At 36.5% G+C, this 27172-nt stretch overlaps 1 protein-coding gene across 1 annotated transcript; it reads right to left on the bottom strand.

The window, feature by feature from the left end:
• Window positions 1-1063: 1063 nt before the first annotated feature.
• On the bottom strand, window positions 1064-23828 carry DNAI3 (dynein axonemal intermediate chain 3; the record flags this gene model as incomplete). The annotated part of the gene is made up of 22 exons (XM_080348683.1): window positions 1064-1192; window positions 1777-1914; window positions 3163-3254; window positions 3661-3865; window positions 4568-4698; window positions 5091-5154; window positions 5666-5697; window positions 6447-6534; window positions 7517-7652; window positions 8987-9060; window positions 10975-11103; window positions 11810-11899; window positions 12319-12408; window positions 12512-12636; window positions 13500-13690; window positions 14322-14438; window positions 14713-14912; window positions 16411-16578; window positions 17427-17531; window positions 18077-18258; window positions 22393-22431; window positions 23744-23828. The coding sequence occupies 22 exons, from the start codon at window positions 23826-23828 to the stop codon at window positions 1064-1066; spliced, it is 2610 nt and encodes an 869-aa protein (XP_080204809.1).
• Window positions 23829-27172: the final 3344 nt, after the last annotated feature.

The following is a 27172-nucleotide window of genomic DNA, read 5'->3' as shown; positions in this document are numbered from 1 at the left end:
GCTCTGCTCAGTTACGTGGTGTTTGACCTGGCTATTGAAACTGAGCAACCAGCAGAGCACTGCTTATGAAAGAGTCATCTCTGTGGATGGAGGACGAACGTTAATATTAATGAGCTGTTACTCATTTACACTGGTAAATATTAAAACTTATGTATAACACCATTAGATCCCTCTCAAGAATAATTGTCTTTTTACAGAAATGCATACATGCAACAGCCACGGTGTGCTTGGCAAAAGCTTTTTGTTCTAAATAATACTGATTTCTTCAAGGGAACAATGTATTTTAATGGCTTTGGTTTTCTGTTTGTAAGCATTTGTCAGGCTTAAGTAGCAATTGTTTTCTAATCTGATGATAAATGGAAGTGGTTCAGCCTGCAAAATTTGAGGGGTTTATGAATAGTGTGGTCAGATCTAGGCTTTTGGTACAGCAGTCCCTGAAATTTGTTTAGTAATTTATATGGTCCCCCCCTTAGTACATCAACATATGGATTTGACAGAAATGCAAGGGGTTGCCCTATCATTTACATGTAGTAAGTAATAAATAGAAGACTTAATAGCATGCAGAATATTTGTTGTGGCTGCATTTAAGGGAATAAACCAGGTTGCTGTTGTTGAGGGACCGCTGATGTTGACTGTTCCTTGCAAGAGCACTATATGATGCCTTTTGAGCATTGTAGCCATCTTCTTGAGATGGACCCTCCTGCAGCAGTGATGGCCACCTCTCTTCCCTGCTGTAATCCAGGTGACTGCACATGCTATTTGGGGAAACAATAGCTTGTGCAAGTTTTAGTGACTAAAGGGTATAGAGCTCTGAGAGACACAGAACCTCAAAAACTACTATTTCAACAGGTAGCATGTTCATTATATCTGTATTAATGAAAGACAGAGGTGGAAGTGTGCCCAAAGCTGTTGTTCTCTAACCACATTGTGAGTAAACAAATGGATAAAGTTAAAGAAACAATCTCTAACTGCAGGAACTTTATTTCTGAGGCTACAGATGTTCTGCTGAAATAAAGAGGTCCTGAAACAAAAAGCTCACTGGTTCTAAAGCTGGTAATGGGCTCTAGGTATCTAATGAGGAAAGTATTTCTTGTCTGTTTACTAGTACTAAATCTGCTAATATCTGTTTCTCCAGGGCCAGAAACATGGCGTAGTCTGCATTTTCTTGCTCCTCCATCTCTTCTTTTGTTTTCTATAGAGCAGTCATACTCTGAAGAAAAAACACAGACAATAACGTGCTGTTAAGCTTTGAAACCTGAAAGCATTCCCATTGCTTTCTAGTGGATAGTATCCGTGCTATTACAAATTAATGAAAATAGGCAACAACTAGGGCTACATAAACTGAATTGTTATTTCCTTGGTTGATTAGTTGCTCTTATTAAACCATTTACAAAAGAATGGATAGGCAAAATCCTTATGTGAATAAAGAATGGAAGGCTGGAGTCTCTCCTTGCTTGAAGGAGCAATGCTCATAGAGAAGTTGCTAAAGTCTACGTTTTTGAAAGAGCAATTGACACAAAAAGAAAAGCAAATTCACAGTTGTTAAATGACCACAATGCTCTTGCAGGAGTTGCACTTAACCAAGAGCTGAACTCAGGTAAACTAGGACCATCAATTCTACTCCAGAGAATTGTAAATATGAAATAAGGAGCTGCTAAGCTATTCTGATTATGATCACTCTGATTTTTTAAAATAATATGGGAAATCCTGCCTAGCAAAACAGGTGCATTTTTAAGATCCAAAGAAACAAAAAGTTTTCTTCATTCGAATTATAACATACTGTTTTCTCCCTCTGTGCCTCCAGCTTGATTTCAATTCTGTTTTGGCTTGAAGCTCTTGATATTCTCGAAACTCTTGTTCACAGTAGTTCAGGTATTTGACTTCTCTTTCAAAATAATCAAGTATGGTGTCATGCTGTTAACACAATGACAAACAAGGGTCATTACACACCCGAAGACAAAGAATTATTTTTTATGATCCTAAACAGTATTATTAGTTTACCTGTATTGGGAATATAGATATCTCTAGTTATCTGAATAATTTGCAGCAAAACAATATAAGATGGGGATTGAAACCAATTGATTCTGGATACAGATATACATGGGGTTAAATATTTTTTATGACACTGACTCTGAGTAGATCATCCTTCAGGACTTCCATTAGTCTCTACAAAAACATTTTTCAGTGAATACTTCAGTTAGAATGAACATAATCTAAATATTAGTGACCTCTCCTGGGTTAAAAATCCTGTGCTTTAGTGTAGTTCCAAAACACACATAATCTGAGCAGAAGCAATGTGTTTCCTCATGTTATAGCACTTAGCTCCTGCCTTGCTTTGGTGAGGTTACTTTTACTAAAATGAGGCTGCTGACCTGGTGCTACATTGCTCCATGCACACAGCAAACCTTTATGGGATATTTATAAACTATTTAAGTGCATACATAACTTAAAATTGGGGTTGGACAGGAAGACAATGTTGAACAGGACAGGTTGACAGGAAGACAATGTGAAAATAACAGACTAGGTAGCAGGTAAGACTGCTGGGCTGGATGAGATGAAAACACTAGCTTGATCTTTGACTGGGAGATGAGGGGAAAGAACAACTGAAAATGTGGAAATAAAGAAAAATTAAAACTGTTTCCATTGCTCCCATGGCCCTTAGGTACAGGTAGTCCTTATTGCAGAAGAGAATGAATAAGGGGTAATGTTAGTAATAGTCTGCAAAATGTGCTTTAACTAAGCTAGAGCCAAATACTAAGACATGTAAATCAAAGTAACAAATTTACAGGAGGAAAACTGATGCAGATGCAGACAAAAAGGTGTAAAGAAAGAGAAACTCAGTATATTTACAGTATTGTTTCAGTGCATGAAACCAGGTGTCGTTTTATGCATGTGGCAAAAAATGCTGAATTCTTTACTGTTCTCATGTAGCTGGGTGTGAGCAGTAGAATTCTGCCAGCTGTCACCCAGATTTCCTTTAGGTGTCTCCAATCTGAGCTCCACACAAAGTCAGCTTTGCTACAGGTGACTTTTGTAGAATATAGCCATACTGATCAGAAATTAATTGCCAGCATTATAAGGCAGGTTTTTCCAGGCAGGCCTGTTTCTGTGTTGGTATTTCAGGATATAGTGTCACAGAGATGGATAAATATTCTTACCAACCTCATTCTCTGAAGGCTGACTTAGTGTCTGACAGATTTCCAAAACATGCAGTACGCCAAGATCATCAGAAACAGCTAAAAAATGCTGGTTTGCTGAAAGACATTTGACAAGAAACATACAAACAATCTAAATTCCTCAGTAACACATACCTCCACCCAAACATGAGCTACAGAGAGTTCACTTTTGTTGTGGTCTTTTTGGTTTGTTGTTAACTGCAGCAAAAGGCAGTGGCATTGCTCTCTTGTTTTCTTGGCAAATGACATTCCCCTTAATGTTTGTCTTTTCAAACTTTTTTTAAATTAAATATTTTCAGTTGCTTAATGCCATGGTACTACACTTAGAACTGATGTCTGTGGTTTTGGATATACAGTGCAGTGTTAAATTAGTGGAGGTAGGTATTTATTCTATAAGAGGCTCTGTTATAAGATGAGTGTGCCCTGGAGTCAGGCCATTTTGCAAACAGGGTGATGCAGTAAAATGCAATCACCATCTACATACGTGAGGCAATCCAGGGGCTGATGAAAGTGATCATTGATTCAGAGATGTTCTGGAACTGAGATGGCTCATACGTTTTCTTTAGTAAGTCCCAAATATCTATATTTCCATCATCTCTGCCAATGAAGAAAACTCCTGGTCTTGTTAAGGACCATTTTCCTGCAGTGTATCTTCCTGCAGAGCAGCTTGAGTGAAGGATTGGTCCATTCTTGATTATTTAGAAAACAAAACAAAACACAAAAAACCAAAACAATAAAAGATAGACCCAACAATCAAACAGTACTATCCATTCACTACTTGAAATCTCCTGTCATGTAGGAATATTTGCAATTTCAATGATCCTATTACAAAAATTGTATCAATGGCAAAATTGGTATCACCTTCTGCAGATAAAGAGAATTGTAGGGAAGTAAAAAACCCTGATATCTCACCTGAAGTCTATTAAGATAATCTGTCTATCTGCTGTCAAAATCTGTGGTCTACAGATTTTGCCAAGTGCAGCTAGCCTGGATTCCTACATGAGAGGAACTGTAAAAAACCCAGCATTTCTTTATCTTCACAGGATTAAGAGACTGTGTCCTCAGTATGAGTTCTTCAGACCTGTTTATCACACATTGCCTTTATTCTTGGTTTCCGTAGCAACAGAAATAATTTATTGAGAAGCTAGTTTGCAAGGTTGGAATTAAATAAGGTCACTTCATTTGTTCTGTAAAAGGCAAGTTTACAAAGCTATTTCTAAAATAGTTTTCTGATGTCAAGAAAAAGGAAAATATTTTCATGTATCTGATTTATTTCTACACTATGAAGCTTCGTGACTTACAAACATTTCTGAAAATACAGTCTCTGAAGCTACTATAGTTCTGTTTTGTAAATATATAAATTATCTTGCAGTTGTGTTAAAGTAACTTACTGTAACCCCTTCTTTCCAAATGGCAAAAGTTTGTCCTCCAACACTTAGAATTATGTCTTTAAAAAATGGAGATCTCTGGAGACTGTCAATAGTTTCAGTGTGGATGGTGTATTTCTGCATGTGCTTCTGACCTAATGAAATGAAAAAGGCAGTTGCTCGTAACTCGTGGTCATCTTCACGATGGGAGTTACACAGGACAAAACGAGCACAGGCTCCAAAGACATCAGCCTCATTATTTGGCTCACAAGGTATAGAAACTGCAATTGCCACAGTTCTAGTTACTTCCATGATTTGTGCCAATATGGACATAGTGATGCAGCTGTGACTCTGCAGAGGGTTTTTGCTGTTCTGTCATGAGAGCTGAACTGCTTAAGCTTTGGGGGTACTGCTAAATCCTGGTATCATCAGCGGGATAGACTATAGCAGATGAGCAAGAACTTTAAAAGGACAGAGTATAGGTACAAATATTTTAAAGTTAGTGGTACATTAAGGTTTAAATGGGTATTGAGAAACTTGAACTTACTAATTTGCTTTTCTGAGTCGCTATCAATTTCCACTTTCCAGTCAGAATAAACAATATCTCCATCCTGTGATGCCAGAAAAATCAAGTAAATGCTGATGTTAGAGCTTGGTGGCTTATAACAAAGTGACTTATTTTTAAGCCGAGACTTAATTATAACCATCATTAAATAATTTCTGAGTGAATTAAAACCTAAATTTGCAGCCAATGACTGAAAAAACCACAAAAAATTTTGATCGTTGTTTTTCAGTTATGTATTGCCAAAACAACTTTTAATGTCCTTGATGTATTTCAGCAGGCCTTCCTGCAGAATTAGCTGCTACATATTCACAGTTCATGCTTTGCTCCAGTCTTTGGGGAAAAAGGGACTAGAAGCAAAAAGGTAGCTAGAAGCTAAACTTTCATTTCCATATGAACCCAAAAGTGGGAACATTTTTTGAATTTTAGATACTTGGGATAGGTAAAGAGCTATGAATAGCTGGGGCTTCCTGAAGTACAAATAAGTTGTGGAGGAGTCTGTGTTATAAGTGTTTTCACCTGGCATTTGGGGAAACAATAAAAAATATTACTAATCTTACGGGTTCAGGAATAAGGAAATACTGTTTAGTTCCTGATAGCAGAAAGTTAAATTCAACGTATTATGGAAATGTCTTCTAATTCTGCCCTTGAAGTAAGGGTTCATATTCTACCAAATACTAGAGGGTTTAAAATTATTTTAAGCATGTAGCTAAATGCATTAAAATGGGAGTAAAATGTGGCATGTCCAGATAGATCTTTTCAGTTAACTCCTGAAGAAAACAAGTGTGAAAATACATTTGTGAAAATACTGTTTTATTTTCCAGTCTTTCAGATATCTTGGATTAATATTTTCACTGGTAATCTATTATTTTCACTTACTTCAGTTCCAACAAGAAGGCTGGTGGAGATACTCTCTAGCACTTTCACATTTTTGCTTGAAGTACTCCTCTCTCTATACAGGCTCTGTTTGGCAGGTACATCTAGTGTGTAAGGTACAGAACTGCTCTTTTTGTATTCAATACATGTACACATCCTTGTAGTCAACACGTGTCGCACTTTGAATACCAGTATCTTTGAGAAATCTTTTTCCCCAGATGAATTCAGCTACACAACATTTTGTTGCTCAGCTTTCATTATGTATTATATATACTGAAATATATACTGTTGCTCAGCTTTCATTGTGTATTATATATACTGAAATATATATTGTTGCTCAGCTTTCATTGTGTATTATATATACTGAAATATACACTGTTGCTCAGCTTTCATTATGTATTATATATACTGAAATATAAGCTTATTAAAAACATTTTCCCCAATATGGTGTAATAAAAATATTACCTGAGGTTTTGTACCGACAATGCAGTTCCCTGAAATTAATTCTAATGGGACTGTATTCTGCACTGGTATCATTTTCACACAGGTTTATCTGTTCAGAAAAGAAAGCATTTGCTAACTCATTTTGTCAGATCTTTGAGGTACAAGACTAAATGACTTTCTGCTGTAGTGAAGCAGGTCTTTGTAGTTTCTTTGTAATACTCCATTAACAGTATTTGCTGCCTCATGGGCAAACACAGAGAAAATGTAAAGCTGTGGTTCCTCTTGTGTTAAGCTTTCCATTTAAGGATTTTGCCATGTTTCTAGCAAAATAACCATTCCAGTGGTCATGCTGATTCAACAACTGTACCAGCTGCAGCTATTCTGAGCAGCACAGATCAGCAGGTCCAAAATGATATCTATATGTGTGTATATATATATGCATATATATAATGTATATATAAATGACACATTATATATATAATATACATATATAGTATATAATATAATTATAATATAATTATATATAATAGAATATATAATATGTGTGTGTGTGTGTGTGTGTATATATATATATATATATATATATATAAATAATAAATAAATAAATAAATATAAAACCAAATATATATATTTACCTAACAGATTACTGAACAGATTTTTTTACCTAACGTTACTTTTTTCACAAATTGCTACGACCGTTTTCATCAGACTCACTGTTGGGTTGCCAGTAATTATGGTTCTGTTGACCATGGCCATGTTTCCCAGTTTGGGAGCCCCTGAGATGGCACAGCAGTTAAAAAGGCTGACAGGAACTTACACTCTTAATACAACTACTTTTGCACTTACTGCAGATTTTAAGAAACAGTTACGCTGTTTCTTGTGAGTTAGCTTTTCAAAATGTGTTTTATTGAACTTTTGGAGTAACATTGAAGATTTTCATTTCATAATCATAAATAAATTCACAAGGAACTCACAATTTACTGGAGAAAAAAAATAAAGAGAGTTGTGAAGCAAAAGAAAACATTCCTATGGAATTTTGATCATATCTACAGTTTGGCTTGATCCTTCTGTGCTATAATTGTCTACAGTACCTTTACGAGAGGTTTCCAGCAGAGATCTAGATGCTTAGAAGTATCTGGAACATCAAAGGGCATACCAAAAATGTCCTCCTCTTTTAATTTCTCAGATGAAGGTTTCATGGCTGGATTACTCCAAAATAATATTGAGCTGCAAAACGATTATATGATGTTATTCCCTGTTTCTGTGTCAGTCAGATGCAGGTTTCCATACATTTTAAAGTTGCTCTTTTTTTTTTTTTCTTCCTTTGTAAATTATGGCATATATTCCTTTTTTCAGCATTTCATCAATTCTTACCTATACCAAAGCAGCAAGAGAGCATCCATACAGTTTGCTTATGGAAAGCTACTGGATGAGGTTCCTGGCACTACCTGGGTGAAATTCCCGAAGGCTACGAGAACTGGACAGAAGAACTCTGTAGCAGGTAATCTAGTAATTCAAATGGAACCTGATTCCCAGTTCTCGTGCGTAACAATTCAAGGCAAACAGTTCCACTCACTTGAATCTGTCATCTCATCGGAGTTTTCAGCCCTCTGATTGTTCCTGTTGCTCTACTCTGGTCGTTCATTCAGATTCAATATAGACAATTATAATTTTTCTCATTACTGACATGTCTCCCTTTTCTATCAGGAGTTGCTCAGGGACCCGTGCTATTCAAGGATGACATTACATTGACTTCCCTGCTCTTACTTTGGATGAATACTTTTAATCTGGAGGCCTAGTGTGTGAGTATTTTAAATTATTTCTTCCATGTGCATTAGTTGCATTACACTGTAAACCTATTATCAACTGCATTTGCAATCATTCTTCTAACTTAATTCTTGGAAATCTTCTCTGTATTTGATTAGGGAAAATAACTTCATATCATTACCACATTCTTGTCTCTCTGACCCTCCCTTTGATGTAACTTGCAAATACATGGTTGATCCCAGCCTTGAAGCCTCAAGCCTTTTGCCGTCGTGAAAGCTAAACAATTATTTTCACTTTTTGCATTCTGTTCTCCTGTCAGTCTTTCACACAGGATAATATTTGGTCATAACTATCATGACCAACTATCCAGTCCACAAAAGAGGATTTTCATACAGAATAATTTTTCCAGCTAGGTCTCCAAATTTAAATATTGTTTACGGTATTTCTGTGACCTCAAAATCTTTAACAGCTTTTTGTGGAAGTTACAAAATCAATGTTAAGTGTTGGGGTATGGCTCTGCAGACCAACGTATGTGTGATCAACAGTCTTAAAGTATAAGTAGAATATAAAGCTATACACATCAGGTTTTTCAGTTAGGGAACCCTTAGTGCTGTTTTGGTAAAGGGCTTAAGTGGCCAAGAACTTGATATACATGTCTTCTGCATACAGAATTTCAGCTATTCAGGACAGGCTGATAGGAATCCAGAAGTGCGCTAGTTAAATCACTGAACATGCTCCATAAAGCTTTCCAAAGGGAACTGGAAGGTGCCTCATAGGGTAGGTATTGTATATACCAATCAGGAGAGCAGGTTACAAGCTGCACAAAAGTTTCAGCTCTGTTTTCAGAAGTTGCATCCATTTGATTTTCCTAAAAATAACAGTAAAAATAATTACAGAGGGAGAAGATGATGAGAGACAAAAACTATACTCTGCGAAGTAAGTACTTCAACATATAAAGTGGGCTTCTCAAAACTAAGTAACTGTTTCTGCTTGGTTAAAGTTTGAAAATTAGGACTTACTAACTTGTAGATATAAAGTCAAGCTATTTTACAAATGCACTTCAAGTGAACTGATACTGGCTTTGCCTCCTAAATACCTAAAATTCTAAATTAAGTAAGCAGGATAAACAGTTGCTGGAACCACTGAAAGTCAGGCTCTCTTTAAGATTTGTAGCTTTTTCATCCAGCTTAACCAAAGAGCAAATCATTGATAGATTTATCTCAAACAGTTAAGTGTAGTGGGGGAATGTCTCTTTGCCACGTTTACACCATGGGTCATCTCTCTTAAATTATTACTCAATTAGACCACACTGCAGGATGATAGTGGTGCCTTCAAATGTTTATTAGTAACAGTTTAACTTGTGTATGTGGGGTTCTGCAGGTTTTATAGTACTTATCATTTACCAAGAGTTATTGTCTTATACCAAATTTATTTTAATTTATTCAGAAAAATAAAGAAAATATGTCAGAGGGAGGGGAACAAGTGATTATAGGCTATGCCCATACCCAATACAATTTCCAGTATATGCAAAACATATATATTTTGGCTGAAACTATACTTATCAACCATGTGGCAAAGTTTCAGCTACATTTTTTTGGTTTTGTTTTTTTTTTTTTAGCACAAATCCTGCTCTTATTTTGATTCATGAGTTGCCTACCTGGAGTCCAAATTATAGTCTCACAACTGTGCAAAGCTGAATTAGATTCTGGATATAACTTCGAACATTTTTTCATTTATATGTAATAATAAAGTGCTGATTTTAGGAACAGTGCCATAAAACCCACAATGCTGTGCAAATGCTGACACACATTGCCACATTCCGTGTTTATATAACAAAAAGTATGTGCTAGTACTTGTTGCTGAATATTGAGAAAGTGATTTCTTTGTCAGTGTTATTTATCAAGCGTGGGTTTCCTGTATCTCTTATCCCAGATGAACATAAAAACAGCTTTCTGAGCCTAAACCTTGGCCAAAAAAAACTCCACCCAAACAACCAAACCCACAACAACATTCTGCTGTCCAATCCCTTTCTTCATGTTTACATCTGGTACCAATTCGTATCCATGGGTACCGCTGTAGCATAATGTAATAATGAACAGCTGCATCAGCTTTCTTGTTATGATACATGTGCACCCTTTTCCCCACTTTTCTGGTAATGCTGCTAAGGACTGCACTATTTATGAAGTCTTAAAAAATTGTTTTCAAATAAAACATAAATCTTTTAAAGATCATGTGTACTATTTTGATAGTAAATGAGCATCCAATACTCATGTAATAGTGTTAGACCCTTTAATTACGTCGACTCTAAGTACTATGGAGCTTTAACACCATCAGAGAAAATGTAAATTTTGAGTACACAGGCAGTACCTAGAAGAATTAACATAACTACAATAACACAATTCTTGGGTGCCTAGATATTTAGGTAATTGAAATTATTTCTCTGAATTCTTCTTGGCAGGCTAGATTGCTCGTAGTAGAAATTCAACATATTTTAGATATGGAAGGCTTATTGTAATTTTGAATTACAGTGTTCAGTAAAGGTACAGATTTTTTTTTCCCCAGTATAAGCAGATTCATATCACATTGAGAACACAGCACAGTTGTAAAGCACAATGAACAGGACAAGTGGCACTGGACTATTTAATATTTAGAAAATGCAGTGAGAAATAATGAAGGCTATTATAAATAATTGAATCTTTAATATTTTAGTTTACACTATTATTTCTGAAGTAGATTAGGAAAACAATAAAAAGAAAAAAAAAAAGTGAATCTTTAAACTCACCTCGGAATAATCTGGTAGCCAATGTATATCTGTTACTGGTTTTTCATGACTATCCGTTATGGAAGAGACTACACAACATCTCACTAGGGGTGGCTCTGTGCTATTCTGCTGGACTTGCATACGTGATGGCTAGAAATATTTTAAAAAGAGATATCTTAGTGAATTTCCAAAATGCAAGAGTAGATCTGTCAAAGAAAAAGGGTTATTTTACATACTGTGAATGCTTATTCACATATTTCAGATCAGTTTATAGAACTAATACCTTCCCTTTGGTAAAAAAAATGGAAAGCATCAAAACAGGTCTTTGGATATGAAGCTCTAAAAAGGATTCCAACGTGCCTCCACAGGCACACACATATTCACTTAAGTTATTAGTTATTAAATTATTAGTTCTCCTCTGCTCTTAGGTCTCTGTTCTGCTTATCCCCTTGATAGTCACCTTCCACTGAAACCTGCTTCTCATCTTCCAAGCTAACTTTTTTCTGTCCATAAACTTCCAGAATAATTGTCAATATTTTATCCAGCAACAAATGCTCTATGTATTTGATAAGCTTCATAAACCAAGAGTTGAGTATATGCTGGTGCCCATTAAAGAACAGTCTTATTGAAGCCAAAGTCTGCAGAAAATACAGTAAAATTATTTAAGCTGGACCAATTAGGTAGAAATTATATTGTGATAATGGGTTTATTTCATGAACTCATCAGGTTTCTTATCCTTTCTAGTCTCTCATTGCAAAGATGATCTACTCCTCTGTTTTGAGTTAGGACACCTTCACCCATTTTTCCCCATAGACATATAGATACACTGCAATTTATTTCAAATGGAAGCATTTACCGTGCTAACAGCTGTTATCTCAGTTTCATCAGCAACAGGCTTTACATTTTGCAGCTTTTCTTCATGTTGAGAAACATCCCACAGTACAATCTACAATGAGAAATTAGTATATCACAAATTATTTCATCCTTTATATTAATACACATTTCTTCAAATACAATTCTTGAAGGTTTGGGGAAAAATAAGGAATTCACTCTCTGCTCTAGAATTTATGAAGTGTTTAAAGTATTACCACTTCAGTCTGATGCAATCAGCTGAAAGGCTACACTTGTCTTTATAGCTTGAACTATTTATCAGTACTACAAAGAAGCATCGTACAGTAATGGCTCAACTACGGAATAACCAGGCATAACTTCAGTACAGAATCAGGGAATCTCTGGGACTCCCTGACATCTGTATTGTGACACTATGTGTTATTACAGATGCTGAGTACATCCCTCCACCCTTATTTTTACACTGTAAGAAAATACATAAATATCCTATTTTATTCTTAAACAGAGAATTGATACTTGTCCATTGATGCAGCCACCAGCAATGATACTGGGATCACTTGGACTGAACTGAAAGCAGCAAATGTCTTCAGGACACTCCAACACTAACTAGAAAGAAGAAAAACAAAGTAGTTGAGAAATGGAGTCACATTAACTGTCTGTTCTCTTGTTATTTAAACACTTGGCATATTTAAAAGTCCTGATTAAATACCTGAGGGTGGATAGGGTCAAAAGAACACCAAAAAAGTATTACTGGCTGCTGCAGCAATGATTTATCAGAAAGGTTAACTTGCTCTTCATAAGACAGCCGCCCTCTTGCTGACACGGCTATAATCCCTGATTGAGAGAGATTAATTTTCTCAGAAGAGACAATTCAAGTTTCAACGTGCTGTTAATTATTGTGACTTTACATTTGTACTTTCTGAATACAGTAGGGAAAACAAAAAAAGAAAAAAATCCCAACATATAAATATATTTTTCTTTTTGTAGATCAAATTAGAGGATATTATTTTTATTACTTAAAATCAAGTTATTTAACAATGAGCCATAAAACCTAAGTTCTGCCACTGCTCTTTAATGGTGTAATACTACACCTGAGATGATGTGACAGGCATATAGTTCTGGTCATCCATCATGAAATCAAATCTTTTGTAGCCGAGTTAACTTCATACACAGGCTGCAGCGGTGGCTATTGGTATGCTGTGCAGTTAGGACATTTATATAGAACTTAATTGTGCCTGTAAGCCTGACTGTGTAGAGCAACACTCTATGGCAGGGAGCAGGAGGAGACATTCAGTGTGCCTGGTGACATCCATGTCCCGTTGTGGCTGTGACATTCCTCACAAGTATTGTGCACGCTACAAGACCAGCTGTGGGGAGAAGAGCAGGGGTGTGCAGGGCCACCAGCAGGACCTGGTGGCATGTCAGCTCTGCTGAGATGAGCCTCAGAAAGGAGAAATTGCCCTTTACTGTCATCTTCAACTCTACGTTGGCGTGAGGGACTTTACATGTCCTATCTGAACTCTACAAAGAATTTAACTGGCTCATTTTTTACTTTGTCTCAAATCATCAGTTCAGACAGACATACTAAATGAGTTTTGATTTGTTTTTAAATTTAAAAGCTCATAATTTTATGAAAGATGCATGTTTTATATAATACATGTCATTCAAGTCTCAAATCAGTATTTTAACCACATTATCAGAAATGGTTGGATGCCAGCAAACGCAGCTAATAGTCCTGTCCTTGAAGTAGTGTAGATCTGTAAATGATTGGTATGCTTTAAGATAAACATCTGGCTTGCCGCCAGAACTGCTTTCCTCTTCTGTTAGGGCCTTCCAGTCATCAAAAAAAGCATTCATAATTTCATTTTGCTGCAATGCAATTTCCATTCTGTTTTGTGAAAAGAACAGTTAACACTTTCAATAATCCAGATGTGACTACTGAGCAATAGGATTACAAATATGTCTGTAAAGAGGCAGCTTTTATTTTACACAAAATTATGACCACAATAGTGAAAAAAAAAAGTATTAATTCCTCAGTGATGCATCACTGTAAGTAAACCCTCTTCTATTTAAATATAATTAATCTAACCAATAATTTAAGTTCTGTATGGATCAAGTACAGTGCAGTTGTCCAATTCTTGTGCACAAAGCATTAGTAAGTGGGACTTGTCCCACGACTAAGGGCTGTAGGACACCATCTCTGCTCTTCTGCATAAGCCTCTGCTTGAGTGAGCAGTGTTTGCTTGCTCGGAAAGATGTATCGCTATCAACTTCAGCAGTTCAAATATCTATTTAAACCAACATTCATATTTGTATGGCATAGAATTTATAGAAATTTTCATAGAAACAACTTGATATTTGTTAATATTAAAATAATAAGGAAAAAAAAGTTTACAGATACAAGCAAACAAACAAAATCAGTATTTGACCAGACAACCGGTCCACTCAGACAAGAGTTCTTGCATGTATTCTGTATAATTTCAGGTAGCCTTAAATGTGTATTGCTGCAGTAATTTTACCTTAAATGTACTGATGTAAGAAATTCCTTCAGCTTCCCAGATGACAGACTCTCTTCTTTTTCTTCATTTGACAATTCTATAGGAAAATACTGTGTGGCTGCATTTTTTGGATAGGTCCTAACCAATTGGAGTAAATTAGAATGTGAGTACGTATAGAAACAATTTCAAAGACAGAAACCCATGTAATGTGTAAAATTAAAAGCTAAGTATATTCCGTTTTTTCTAGAAACTCTTTGGAAAAGAGCGAAAGAAGAAAGATGCGACCTGTTCTCTTCATCAGTTTGTAACTCAGTCACTCCAGAAGAGTTGAGTTAATTTACATAACCTTAGTTGAGATCAGAAACAGTGCATAGGTTGATAAATAAGCTGATAGAAATTTTCTCACACTTACCATGTTGTCTGAGTAATAGCTTCTCTAAGTTTTGGAACCATTTGTATGCCCACATCTTTTTCGAGCATTTTAATACTGAAAGATTTGTCTTGATAGGACGTACATTCAAGGTAACTGTCTTTTACATGTGAAGCGTTCTTATCAGTAAATGTAATTGGTGCACCAAACTTTCTGCGTACTCGAGAAATCCTATACTTAATCTGGAAAAGAGATATTTCTGTAGTTAGCAGAGGAGAAAGTTTTTTGAAGGTTCATTCTGTAAAATGGCAGCATTTATGTAATTGTGGATTTTGTTCTAATCACGATTTCTGTGCTGAGTTTACCTATATTTCTGCATTTTGAAAATCTGAAGTGCTCATACAAATAACCTACATATGTAACAGAAGACAGGTTTGTATTTATGAAACAAGAAGTTGCCTTTAGGTAATGTTTTGGATTACTGCTAGTAGAATAAGTGAATTACATTTTCTAATTCATGCAGTATCAAAACCGCACCTGTGATTAAATGATTGATTTGCAGGAGGTCTTGTGTGATACTGGACACTGGATTTCCAAGACCTAGGACTTTTCAGCCCTTCCCTCTTAGTGCAATTTGCCACTCTGGGTGAGGTATTTCCATTTCCCTTGAAGTGCCTGGGGAGAGAAAAGTACCCCCAAGAGAACCCACAAAAATTTGAATGAGGAGTTTCCTTATATGGAGAACTCAGAAAGAAGAAGGGATGTGACTTGTCTTCTGCCCTCAAAGAGAGGCAGATATTTGATTTCAGGCAGTACAGAGGTATTTCTTTGTCCTGGATTCACAATCAAGTACTTTTTCCAGCACCTCCCACAGAAGCAGAAGGGAAGGCAGCTGAGAATAGTTCTGAGTGGACCTTGCCAGCAAGGTAGAGTACAGAATACTCATTAAATTTAATGACTGTAAATTAGCTTTAGAGCAATCAGACACCCTCCTAAGTATAAGCAGGATGTCCAGTTGCTGAGAACTATCAAAATGTAGCCAGTCTTCCTTGAACAGGGATTTAGGTATCGAGTAAAAATCACTGATTGGTAGTTAAATGCTTGGAGGTGCACCACACATTACAAGTTAGGTGACAGCTGTGAGTGGGTCTACTTTTTGCACGTATAATTTCTCAGTATAATCTGTAGGTGTAGTTAATCAAGTATGTCCCTCAGTAAAGTCAGCTTGTAGTACCTATAGTTGAAAACATTGATTCTGAAGTAGAGAGGCCTTAAAGGTGCTGTGTGTGACTTAAATGCCATTCATATAATGAGGCAGAGTTCACTGGGCTCCATGGAGATAGAACTAGGTCCTTAGAATATAATTACAATGATTCAACTTCTAATCTGGCCAGATAGTAAATTGAGCAAAAAGTGGCAGAGATGACCAAAGATGATCAGGAGTTTTGAATTTACAGCTTAAAAAGCAGATATGTCCAATGTAGTCTCATGTGCCTTATTTGCAGGATTAAAGAGAACAGAGTTGTTTAAAAAAAAGTTTCTTCAGCAGTTTCAGTTTTTGTTAAAAGTTGAGCTATTTCTCTACTTTATTTTTCTCTATTTCTCTCTTTTTTTTGTTTTCTTAGAAGACCCCCAGGAAAACTAGGATTTCAACTTGCAGTTTTGACTGTTTTTGTTAAGGAACTTAAAATAATTTTTAAATAATATTTGTTCGTATGGTTAACATCTGTTGATTCTGACCTTTGTAACAGCCTCTTTAACAGACTCCTCTTCCACTTCCTTTTCACTGCCAAGAGAAACCCAAGGTTTGTGGACAGGAGGCTTATAAGGCTGGACTTCCAGGGTTTCCTCTTCACTTTCTTCTTCTTTTTCATCGTCATCTTTTTTTTCTTCTACAGTTTCTGGAGGCTGTGACATCAAACAGTGAGAAATGGTAATTTAAAAAAAATATGTTAGTGAAATGTAAGCATTGACTAGAAACCCATTTTTTTCAGCCCTTATTCACACATTCTTCTGCCTCTCTATGCAGTGTTGCTGGGTACAATTGGGTTAGGTCCCATTCATTTATGCATTAGAATTCTCCAATAAATGTTACACATTTAACTACTAAAGAGAGACTGTCTTTAAAGTAAATCACCATTATAAAACAAGAATTTATGGTGATTTTCTACATTATATAATGTAGAAACTCCTGCCTGGAATTACAATTTGCTTTTCTATTACTTGTTACTTCTCCTGATGTTGGGTGACAACAAATCCACCTTGAAAATTTGTATAATCTACCCATAAACCTTTTCCTATGATGCAAAGCACAAGGGGAAATTTTCTGTGCATCTAGAGTTATTCAGAACTCAATAACATTTTAAAGTATTATTTGAATAACATATACATACATATTGTGAAAAATAATATGTATTTGAAGATGCCCAATATATTGTAATCTTCTGGTTTTATGTCTGCCTTAGAAACCTGGGTGTTGGCAGAGGAAATGAATGCTTTTGCAGCAATAGGGGTTATACTGGCCCTCTGAAGCAAACTACAAAAATTTTATTCAGTTTTTCTCAGTATAAAAGATATTTTTACAGTGATAAATGTATTTTTCCAGTATCAGACTAACCTTTAGAGAAACCTTCTGGCATGATAAGCCCATCAGATGCTTATGAATACAGTACCATTCCTGAAGTACATGTATGAGACAAGACTCTGAAGTATCTTCATAGGGAGAACAATGCTGTGGTGTACTTGGATTTTCTTACCTTCAGAAGGTTTTCCTTGGCTTCCTCAGAAGCAACCAGGTAAAAATTCTGTCCATACTGGAACTTTGCATCAAAAACTACCAAAAGTTCTTCCCCTGGATATTCCTATTATAAGTAAAGCAATTAGTGGAAAACTGAAAGCAAATAACATACAAAACAGACATAAACCTGTGACTGGCAAAGCTACCACTAGTGTAAATTCAGTATCTTTGGTTAATCTTGTGGTCCTAACAGAGAATTCCATGTGCTAATTGAAAATAACAGATTGATTTGATTTTGTAATAAAAATATGCCTGGGACAAAACTAATTTTTCCTACAGAGAACAGAAAATTAACTGGTTTAATGATTCTCAATAAAAAGGCTGTGAATTAGAGGAAGCCAAAATACATGAAGCTCTGCCAGTGTATAGAATCAAAACGGATAATATTTATATACTTTTAGCATATTTTCAATCTGAAGTTAGTTAAAAAAATAGCGCATGGTGATCCATGAGAAACTTTGAGTTGACAGTGGTCTGTGACCTATATAGCCTTCAGATATTACAGCATTAGTGTATTTACAGAGTCAAACAAGGACAGGCTTTATCATTGAAAGAATATGTACTCTGAGAGCACAAAGCCTTAAAGTGAGAATGAAATAAGCTGCATACTAGGATAACTTTTTTGACAGGGTGGAAGTCAGAAACTGTAGCTCTTGTTTTCAGGTCCTGAATGATGTCCTCTTTTTTAATAAGTTTGAAACAATTTTCTTCTGTGACATCTTCATCAGCTCGGCAATTAAAAATTTCTTGGGTCTTTGTAGTGAAAACTAAAGGAAAGATTTCTGGGTGACCTGTGAAAGAAAGCAAAACTGTTTGATAAACAAATATCAGAGTATTGTGTGAACATAACCATACACTTAGATTCTGGGTCTTTACTGCTGCCTAGCAGAATGCCTTTGAATCTCTCAGCTTAGTTTTTGCTGGTTTGGAAGGCATGGAATACAAATGATATTACATTTTGTTAATCTCGGAAAAGACTCTACCTAACATTTTCTGTTTAATGAATACATTATTCCTAGTATGAGGGGTTTTTCCTCTTGATCAACAGGTGATTAAGAGCTTTAGTGAAGAGTCATGAATGGACATTAAGAACACAACTGCATGGCTCTGATTTAAGAGAGTACTTGAATAAATATACTGTAGTCCTTTCTTGTAGAGTGTTGTCATATTAAGCCAATGTTTAATCTAGATGAGGCTTCAATACCCTCCCAAATAAGGATGCTTTTCTGATTTTGGACTTTCATCTTTCTCTCATCGAGTTCAGAGTCCAGTTGCATCTATTTCTCTCTAAGCAAGTGAGACTAAAGCAAGGCCGCTAAGATTCAAGCCAGATGTTTGTTTTCAGCTTTGCTGGAGAATATGTGGCTGTTGTTTTCTACACACATGACCTCTTAGCTTGTTCTGAATTAACATGGATGAAGCTATTTCTTATCCTAACTCCAGTACTGTTACCCTCACTGGTTTCAGTGAGGCTGGGTGCAGTTAGTGACCCACCAACTGCACTTTGCAAACACTCAATCTGAAGATAATACACTATACTTCTTGTAAAGTGTGTGTCAGCTGTCTGTACGTGACACTGGTCCTTCCCATAGTACACGTTCTACCTTCCAGCTTATGCAACAGCTATACGTGACTGAGATCACTATAGGCCAAGCTAGCTGAATCCTGCCATCCGAGAGACTCTTTTCTTCCTTTGCAATGCTGCCATGACGAGCAGGCTTGTGCTCTGTGTCTCAGCTTCTGGGTAAGGACATTCTTCTTGAAGGCCAGTACTTTTGTCTGAGAAGGCTTGCAAATGTTCACTTTGAATGTTCATCTTTTCAATAAACTGGAAAGTGTAAGAGATTCAGGGACACGTATACATGGGATTTTTATGTACTGACATGAGATAGCTTTTGTGATAATAGCTAATACTTTCTATCATCTTTGTTTCATTATGTTTTCTTAGTTTGAATTATTTAACATTTTATGGTTTCCCAGCACCTGTGGTATTTTTCTCTCTATGTATGCCTTAAATTAAAGTTGGTATATCTAAAATGATTCTGTTGACCAGCTGGTTCAGCATGTTTTAAGAAGCCATCTCTAACCTAAGCCAACAAGGACTGACAAAGTGATAAATCCTCCTTAATCTCTATCATTCGGGAAGCTAAATCTCTGCATAAGCCTACCACATAACACATAATGTTTGACGAATCTGACATTTATCCTTTAAAATCTTTCAGTGCTGCTCATCCAATGCATCTACTCTGCTATAGTCATCCAGTAACACTGACAATATGCATGATGTTTCTGGTACACCCTTCACTATACCAGGTATGATTTACTTAGTATTCAGTAGTTATTTTGTAGTGTACACCATCCATTGGTAGCATGCAGCCCATTAGTTCATTTTCTTCACAAATTGCGGTCAATATCGCACCACTTTCCTTTTTGATATCTCAGAGATTTCCAGGATTTCTCTGTGGATGCTTCCAAAAATACATAATTGTAGGGATGTTGATTGGGAAATACCTCTGAAAGTCATCTGGTCCAAACTCACGGTTGGTAACACCAAACCAACTCAGGTCTTGTTTATCTTCTGGAGTCCCTGTGCTTGCCTTTCTGACATCTATTCTCTGTACATAATAAGGCCAAGACCTAGATTCTTCTTTTGCTTATCAATTTGGCTATGAGACCAGGTGCAGAAAAAAGTGTTTATTCCAGGATAATTTGAAACATTTAGTTCTTTTAAGTAACTGCAAAAGTTGATCTGCAGTGCTCCCAGGTCACCCTAGCCAAGGGTGTGATGCCTCATTGGGATGTCATGGGGATGCAGACTCAAACCCTAGTACAAACTGCAACACTGCAGATACACTTTACTTTTTGATATATTGGAGAAAAAAAAAAACTAGACCTCCTTTTGCAAATGAAATTCCATAAGATAGAAAGAGGATAGAAACCCAGAGCTGCACACCAAAGCAGAATGCAACTTCCCTCCTCTGCTGTGCACAGCTGGCTCACAGGACAGAACAGACAGGAGAGTAAAGGAACAAGAAATGTGTACATATCCCAGTCTTCAGAGTAGGTTATGTGGCTCATGCAATAGGGGGGGGATAAAACCTACAGAAAATTTATAAACATAATTTGCTGACTCTTATGTTTGTTTATGTTCATAATATTATTCCTGTGGCTCAAATAACTTTTTAAGTAAGCTCAAACAATTAATTTTATTTTTATTTTTAGATATACCAGAAGTCCTAACCAGGAGTGACTGGTGTTTATTCAAGAAGCTTGTAGGATGTTATTTTTAAAATGCTGAATCACAAATGCTAATGCTAAAAAAAAAAAATCCACCTTTCAAAGATATGTAGGCTTCAATATCAAATGAAACAATACATGCATGCATTAAAGTTAAGCAAAAATACAATAGGCATTGTTATGAGAGGAGCAGAATAGGACGGATACTCTAAGTGTATTTTTTTCAATGCTTTATTGCTGTAAGTCCATGTGTAGAAACAAAGTAATGATCAGAATTAAAATATGCACGTTGTTTTAGTCTAAAGGACTGAAATTCTATATTATAGAATAGTAAAAAAGATTCACTACTATAGAATGTACATAATAGAGATCTATCTATATAGTAAATATTGACTATAAATAATAGATTCTATACTATAACATGAGCAGCGTTGTTTTTTCTAATAGTAAATTGTACTGATTTGTAACACTCAACAGGTCTTAATGTTATAAGCCCTTCACAAAGGACCAAGAAGCTCTAAGAGAGGCAGAGAACACTTGCAGGTCTTACGCTGAGGAGACACCATGCAGACACCTTAAGTCCTGCACAGACAGTGGGCTGTACACAGCAACTTTATTTTCCTGCTTTTAAACACAGGTTTCTAGCAAGATTAGATACTACAGCTCTAACCTTACTTGCCACTAGGTGGAGGTAAAATTCTCTTTTACTGACGAAACGAAGTATGTCCAGAAACACCAAAAAAACCCCCCTGTATTTCCTTTTAAGTAACACTTTCATAATCTGAGGGATCACTTACTGTCCACTTTCATTAACTGCAGCTTAGGCATTTTGTTGATGCTAATCAGAGTGCAATTTTCACTTCCACATGTGTGCTCAAAGGGTTATGGAGGAAGACAAGTGATTTATGATATCTTAAAAAATTACCTAGTTTGTGTATTCCTAGTTTTCCACATTGTTTTAGCTTTCAGCAACAAAAGCCATAGTGCTAAAAGCCAATTAATGAGATAACCCTTTGGGTTGTTCCGATAAAGCACAGATCAGGTCAGAAGAAAATCCAACCAGAAATGTGGAAAAAATATATATAAATGTTTGGTGTGTAAGAAAAAAGAAAGTATTTAAATTCAAATAATTCCATACTTAAGGTCTGAACTGCGGCCACACTTAAAACTGCACTTTTCTTGTATATAAGGCAAAAGAAATGCTTGATATCTTGTGACTTTTAAATGGCAGACTTTTCCCCTACAAAGCAAAAGATGTTAATCAACATCTATTGATAGCTATGATTAAAAACTGCAAGTGATATGCTAAAATCATCTTCTCTTCAGATTTCATGATGATTTGACAAAGATCAAAGATTAAAATTGCTTAACTGTTACTAAATGCCAACATTTTGCACCCTGTAATTATGTTGTGATGCTTTTTATTTCCCCTCATCCCAGCTACTCTCAACACAAGATAGAAACATCTTCTCCAAACGCATACCTGTTTCAGCATTCCTTGCTGTGCTGCCTGCTACTCAGAGTGGTACTGTAAGCACTACTGTAATAGCTACATTTCTTCATACTTCCTAGTTTTTCTCATTCATTAAAAAATCTTTTATTTCCCTGGCACTAGTAACATTGAAGCTTCAAAATGGTTAAAGTATTCCAAAGCTTTTACCTTAAAGCCCAGTCATCGTAGCACTCACCTATACTAGCCATAGAAAGATCAACTTCATCATTTTTATCTGAAATGTAACAACATGATGTTATCAGTAATTTTTCTTCCTAACAAAGTAACCATAAATATACAGTTCTTTCCTTGTTCAGGTAATATTTATAATATCTCAATAGATTTAAAACTAAGCTCTGATGAAAAAACAAAACTAATTTCTATTCTGTTCAAATTTAACGCAAGAAATGAGTGAAGCCTTTTAGAATAGGTCTGTATCTTCAGGATGCGTTAGCCTATTTGGAAGCTCATTTTATTCTGAGCAGGTGGTCTGCACAAGAGAGAAGCTGTAAGAAATTGGTCATCTTGTGCTGCACGCTGCAGTTTCCATGGTTGAAAAGGGCACTGGCTGCCACTTGCCAGCACCTGCTGGGGCAGTTTCTGTGCAAACCATGCCCTGCAAGGAGGGGACAGACGGGACAGGTGTGCGAGGAGGGGACAGACGGGACAGGTTTGCTGGCACCACAGGCTGGTGTGCCGGCAGGGGCAGGGGGTGCAGGCTCGCTCTGGGTGCCAGGGTGCTGAGAGAGGGTCTGCAAACCCGGCAGCGACGCAGGGCAGGAGAGACCAGCGCTGATGTGCAGTGTTCTCTGCGGCACAACAGCTATTAATCAGCTGCGGGGGGAAAGGTGGTTAAGGGGCGAAAGCAACTTCAGAAAGGCAGCTGTCAAGGCAGAAAAAGTAATCCATGAAACAAAACAAAGAAAACCCAAGCGAGAGTGCATTCCCACCTTTTCTGAGAACGTGCATTAATCACTGGAAAAAATATTTATATATAGCAAAGGCTCATTAGCCTTACACTCCATTAACTTTACACTTTATAAATGATGTGAGACAGTATCTCAGCATACCTCAGAAAAAAATGCAATAAAATGCACTGCAAAATCAAACTGTGAGAGTCTAGTAAATACTCAAGCTCTATCATTGTACATTTATTTACAATGCGGTCCTGAGCACTTGAACTCCTGTTTCTGGGGGCACCTCTCTCTGCCTGATGCTCTCTCCCTGGACTGTTAGCTTTTGTGAATCTCACCACTTAATACATATAAGCTTTGCAATTTCCCATTCAATACTGTTACTACAACACCATAAACTATTACATCTAAAGTATCCAGACAAAGTGTAAATATTGCAATATAGCTTTGTTATGTTCCACATATTGGTTACAAAACCATAATCAGTAACTGTAGGTGTCTCAGTTATTTATATGAAATAGCATATTCTAATTTATCTCATGCTTACTTAAATGTATGGGCCCAAAACAGTTAAGGTAGCTGTCACATGAGACCAGATTACTGTTTGTTTCATTGCTGTTGTACCTTACCTACCGAGCTCTGTTTGTTTTCCTTTTGAGGATTCCTTAGCTTTTTTCCCACCTTTTTGTTTCTTTGCTGAGGTTTTTTTCGAGGACATCTTTTTAGATTTCTCTAGAGAAAGATACATACCATCAATAAAACAGGCAACCGAATGTACCATGCATAAGTGAAAATTTGGTCCATGACTTTATGTAGTTTATCTTTATAGTAATATTTTCATACGCAGACAAAAGGTATGTTCCATAATTTTAAATCATAAATTTTGTATTATATGTAAGAGTACTTTTTCTGTATATATGTAATATGTACATATATAATACGTACTTTTTCTGTCCTGGGTGATTAAGTATGGAAACTGATTACCCCAAAGGTTGAATTAGAACAGAAAGCTAAGGAACTGAGCTACAGTGGGAAGAGTGCAGGTGAAAGTTCTCCAATTGTAAATATTTGTCCCAATATCCTTAGGTGTAAATTATTACTCAGCTGTACAAAGCATTTCTGTGCTTTTCTGTTTCCAGTTCATTTTTCAGTGTAGCTCTGTGGAGGGCAAACTTGGAAAGAAGCTGTATGTGTAATTACATGTAGCAGCCACAAAGCTGGAGATGATGCTGTACAGGAGGCTGCTCTTGTTTCATTTACTTTCCTTCTTCCCAATATCTAGGATAAAATGAACAGCTGGGAAAGGCCAAGCTCCATTGCAGAGCTGGACAGAGCAGGCAGCACACTGCCACCAAAGGCACTGCCAGCACCATCATGTGGAATGTGCACACACAGCAGGCGACGAAACAACTAAGTCGGGATGGCCCAAATTCTGTTGGAAGTGTTAATGTTATTATTGAACAGCTGGAGGCATTCAGCTGGGATAAAAACAATGGGACCCTCAGTTTGCTTGTGTCCTCCCTCTTCCATGTTCCCACCTTTTATCAAGACTGTAAACTGACTGGGAGAGGAACCATTTTGTAAACGTCTACAAAGCACCTGCGGTGTTTGGATGCTATTATAATTTTAACATAAAAGAGGAAAGCAGATGCACTTATAAGACAGAGAGATGACACCTTCAAGAACTGTGTCAGGACATAACTATCTCTGATGAACTCTTACAGGAGCTACAGCCTCTCTGCCTGCACATGTGAACAGCCCATTCACTGTCAAGATGCTTAAGGTGAAAAGGTGGGTTTATAAAATACATGTTCTATCTTGAGACTTTCCCAATGAGAGGCCTAAAATAGCGAGAGTATTAAAATAAACATGCTGTGGCCTGTGCATTTGCAGTTCAGTGGTTGTCCTGCCTTTGGTATGGTCTTTCATCCCCAGACTGAGAAACAGTGGTTTTCTGTTTTGTAACACAGCTCTCAAATACTCCAAAGCAAGGAACAGAATTTTAGCTTCCAATCAGAATTTTAGTTTTGAGATGACCACTGATGGCAAAACATAGTTCACAGATTATAGCCTGGTGGTATAGCTTGGCTTTGGGTTCTATGTTAACTTCCCATGCATTTGAGGTCAATTGTGGTGTTGACTTTAAAAGGATCAGAGTGTGACAGGCTCCTTACAGTTGTGCATTTTTCTTTTTCTCTCCAATCAAACCAGAAAAATATACTCTATAAATATACTCTAGAAATCCTCAGGCTCTTTTCTCCGTCATACTGGATCTTGCAGATCACAGGTGACAAGATGCATCTGTGGGATGATAGTGCTTTTCTCTGCTGTTTGATCACTATGGCAAAGACAGCCCCCTTCATTAATCCATCTGAAGAACTGTAACAATTTAATCTTCTGGGTTTTTTTTCCAAAAAGTGAGGATAATACCAAAGCAAAACAGATTAATGTTTCAGGATTCTGAAACTTTTGCCTTGCAAAGGATGATGTTTTTGGAAGATTAAAAAACCACATAAGTAATGTGTGATGAATGTAAGGAGAAAGGAGTTTTTCAATGTTTCTCACTGTCCTTTCATCAAATACAGGACTACAAACATTGACAATATATTTATGGGTAACATTCAATATATTTTTCCAGTTATAATCTTTCAAAAGAGCCTCAACATTGTACAATATGCTTAGTTTATATTTCTGAGACACTTAAGGCTACCTAACTTGGGTGTATGTCATTTCAGATGATCAAAAGAGGCTAATTTTCCCTTATCTAAAACAAACAAACAAACAAAAAAGTGCAAAGCTATTTCTTATCTGTTTCCTTGTATATTTTACACTTAAAAAAAATAATTGTGACCCATGTTATAAATGCCTTCTATAACTACTCTAATTTGAAACCAACCTTGACACTCTTTGATAAAATCGACAGCCCTGCAGCATAGGAGAGGCCAGCTATTTTAGAAATTGGTTGAAGGACAACATAAACCGTATCATATATATATTACAGTCACATTGTCTTACTTCACCGTTTCCTAATTATACATTGAAACAAAGCCAATTTGGAAATGCTGAGTTCTTCTGAGTAACCTAAACCCTAAGTCACATGAATAGAGGAAGCAGTGAGCAGCCTGAGATAAGTCACATGCCTATGTTTAGTGCACCAACTTGCAAGTAAAAACATGCCTTTTGCCTCATCAGAATTCAAGTATATTTTTCTTATAAAAACACTTAAAACTTTTGAAAATTGTCTCCCAATAATGCAGTTCCTCCCCCTTCACTGAAAGAAACAGGAGCAGACGTGCACACAGCACTATACAGGTAAGGGCAGTGCTGGGGAAGGCAGTGTCAGTGAGTGTATGTACATACACACATTAATACAAGAAGCATCCCTCTTTAAGGGTTGCAAATAAATAAGCAATCAATAGGACTGCTCATGGTTCCATCTGTGATGCACAGAACCTCACCAACTGGAAAACAGACAGAAAAGCAGAAAGGAATTATCTATCACCTTTTACAATATCCCTAACACTGTATTGCCTCTGCCCATTTGTCATCCTGTGGGCATGTGATTGTCACTGGTTCAGAGACATGTAAGGCCTCCAAAGAGAACAAAGGCAGAACCCAAAAATCTTCTCTGGAAGCATAATCAAGCCCACAGCCATTTACAAAGTATGTAGGCAAAGTTGGTTTTGGTTTTTGTTTTGGTTTGGTTTTATACAGGATTACGTTACTAACCCCCAGGTGCTCCCTGTAGGAAGGCAATACACACTGGGAACTTTAAAATAGGTACTGAAGAGCAATCTTTTGCACCCCTCCTCTGCCAAAAAAATAAGGAAGGGAATGAAAATCCTGATGGTTCTTAATGTGTAAGAGAAAATATAGTCTTTTCAGAAGTTACCTCTTACTTCAGGGGTTTGTTTTTTTTTTCATTCCATAAGTTTTTACACAAAGTACCGAATCCTATCCAGAACTTACTGAAAACAAACAAAAAGTGTTTGTATTAGAGGACTATCTGAAAACATGACAAAAAAGTTAATTTCTTTAATCTGTAGTTATTTCCTATCCCCT

Source organism: Nesoenas mayeri (genome assembly GCF_963082525.1).
Source record: "Nesoenas mayeri genome assembly, chromosome: 8".
In the NCBI taxonomy this organism is placed as follows: domain Eukaryota; kingdom Metazoa; phylum Chordata; class Aves; order Columbiformes; family Columbidae; genus Nesoenas; species Nesoenas mayeri.
This window is presented reverse-complemented; position numbering and strand designations above follow the sequence as displayed.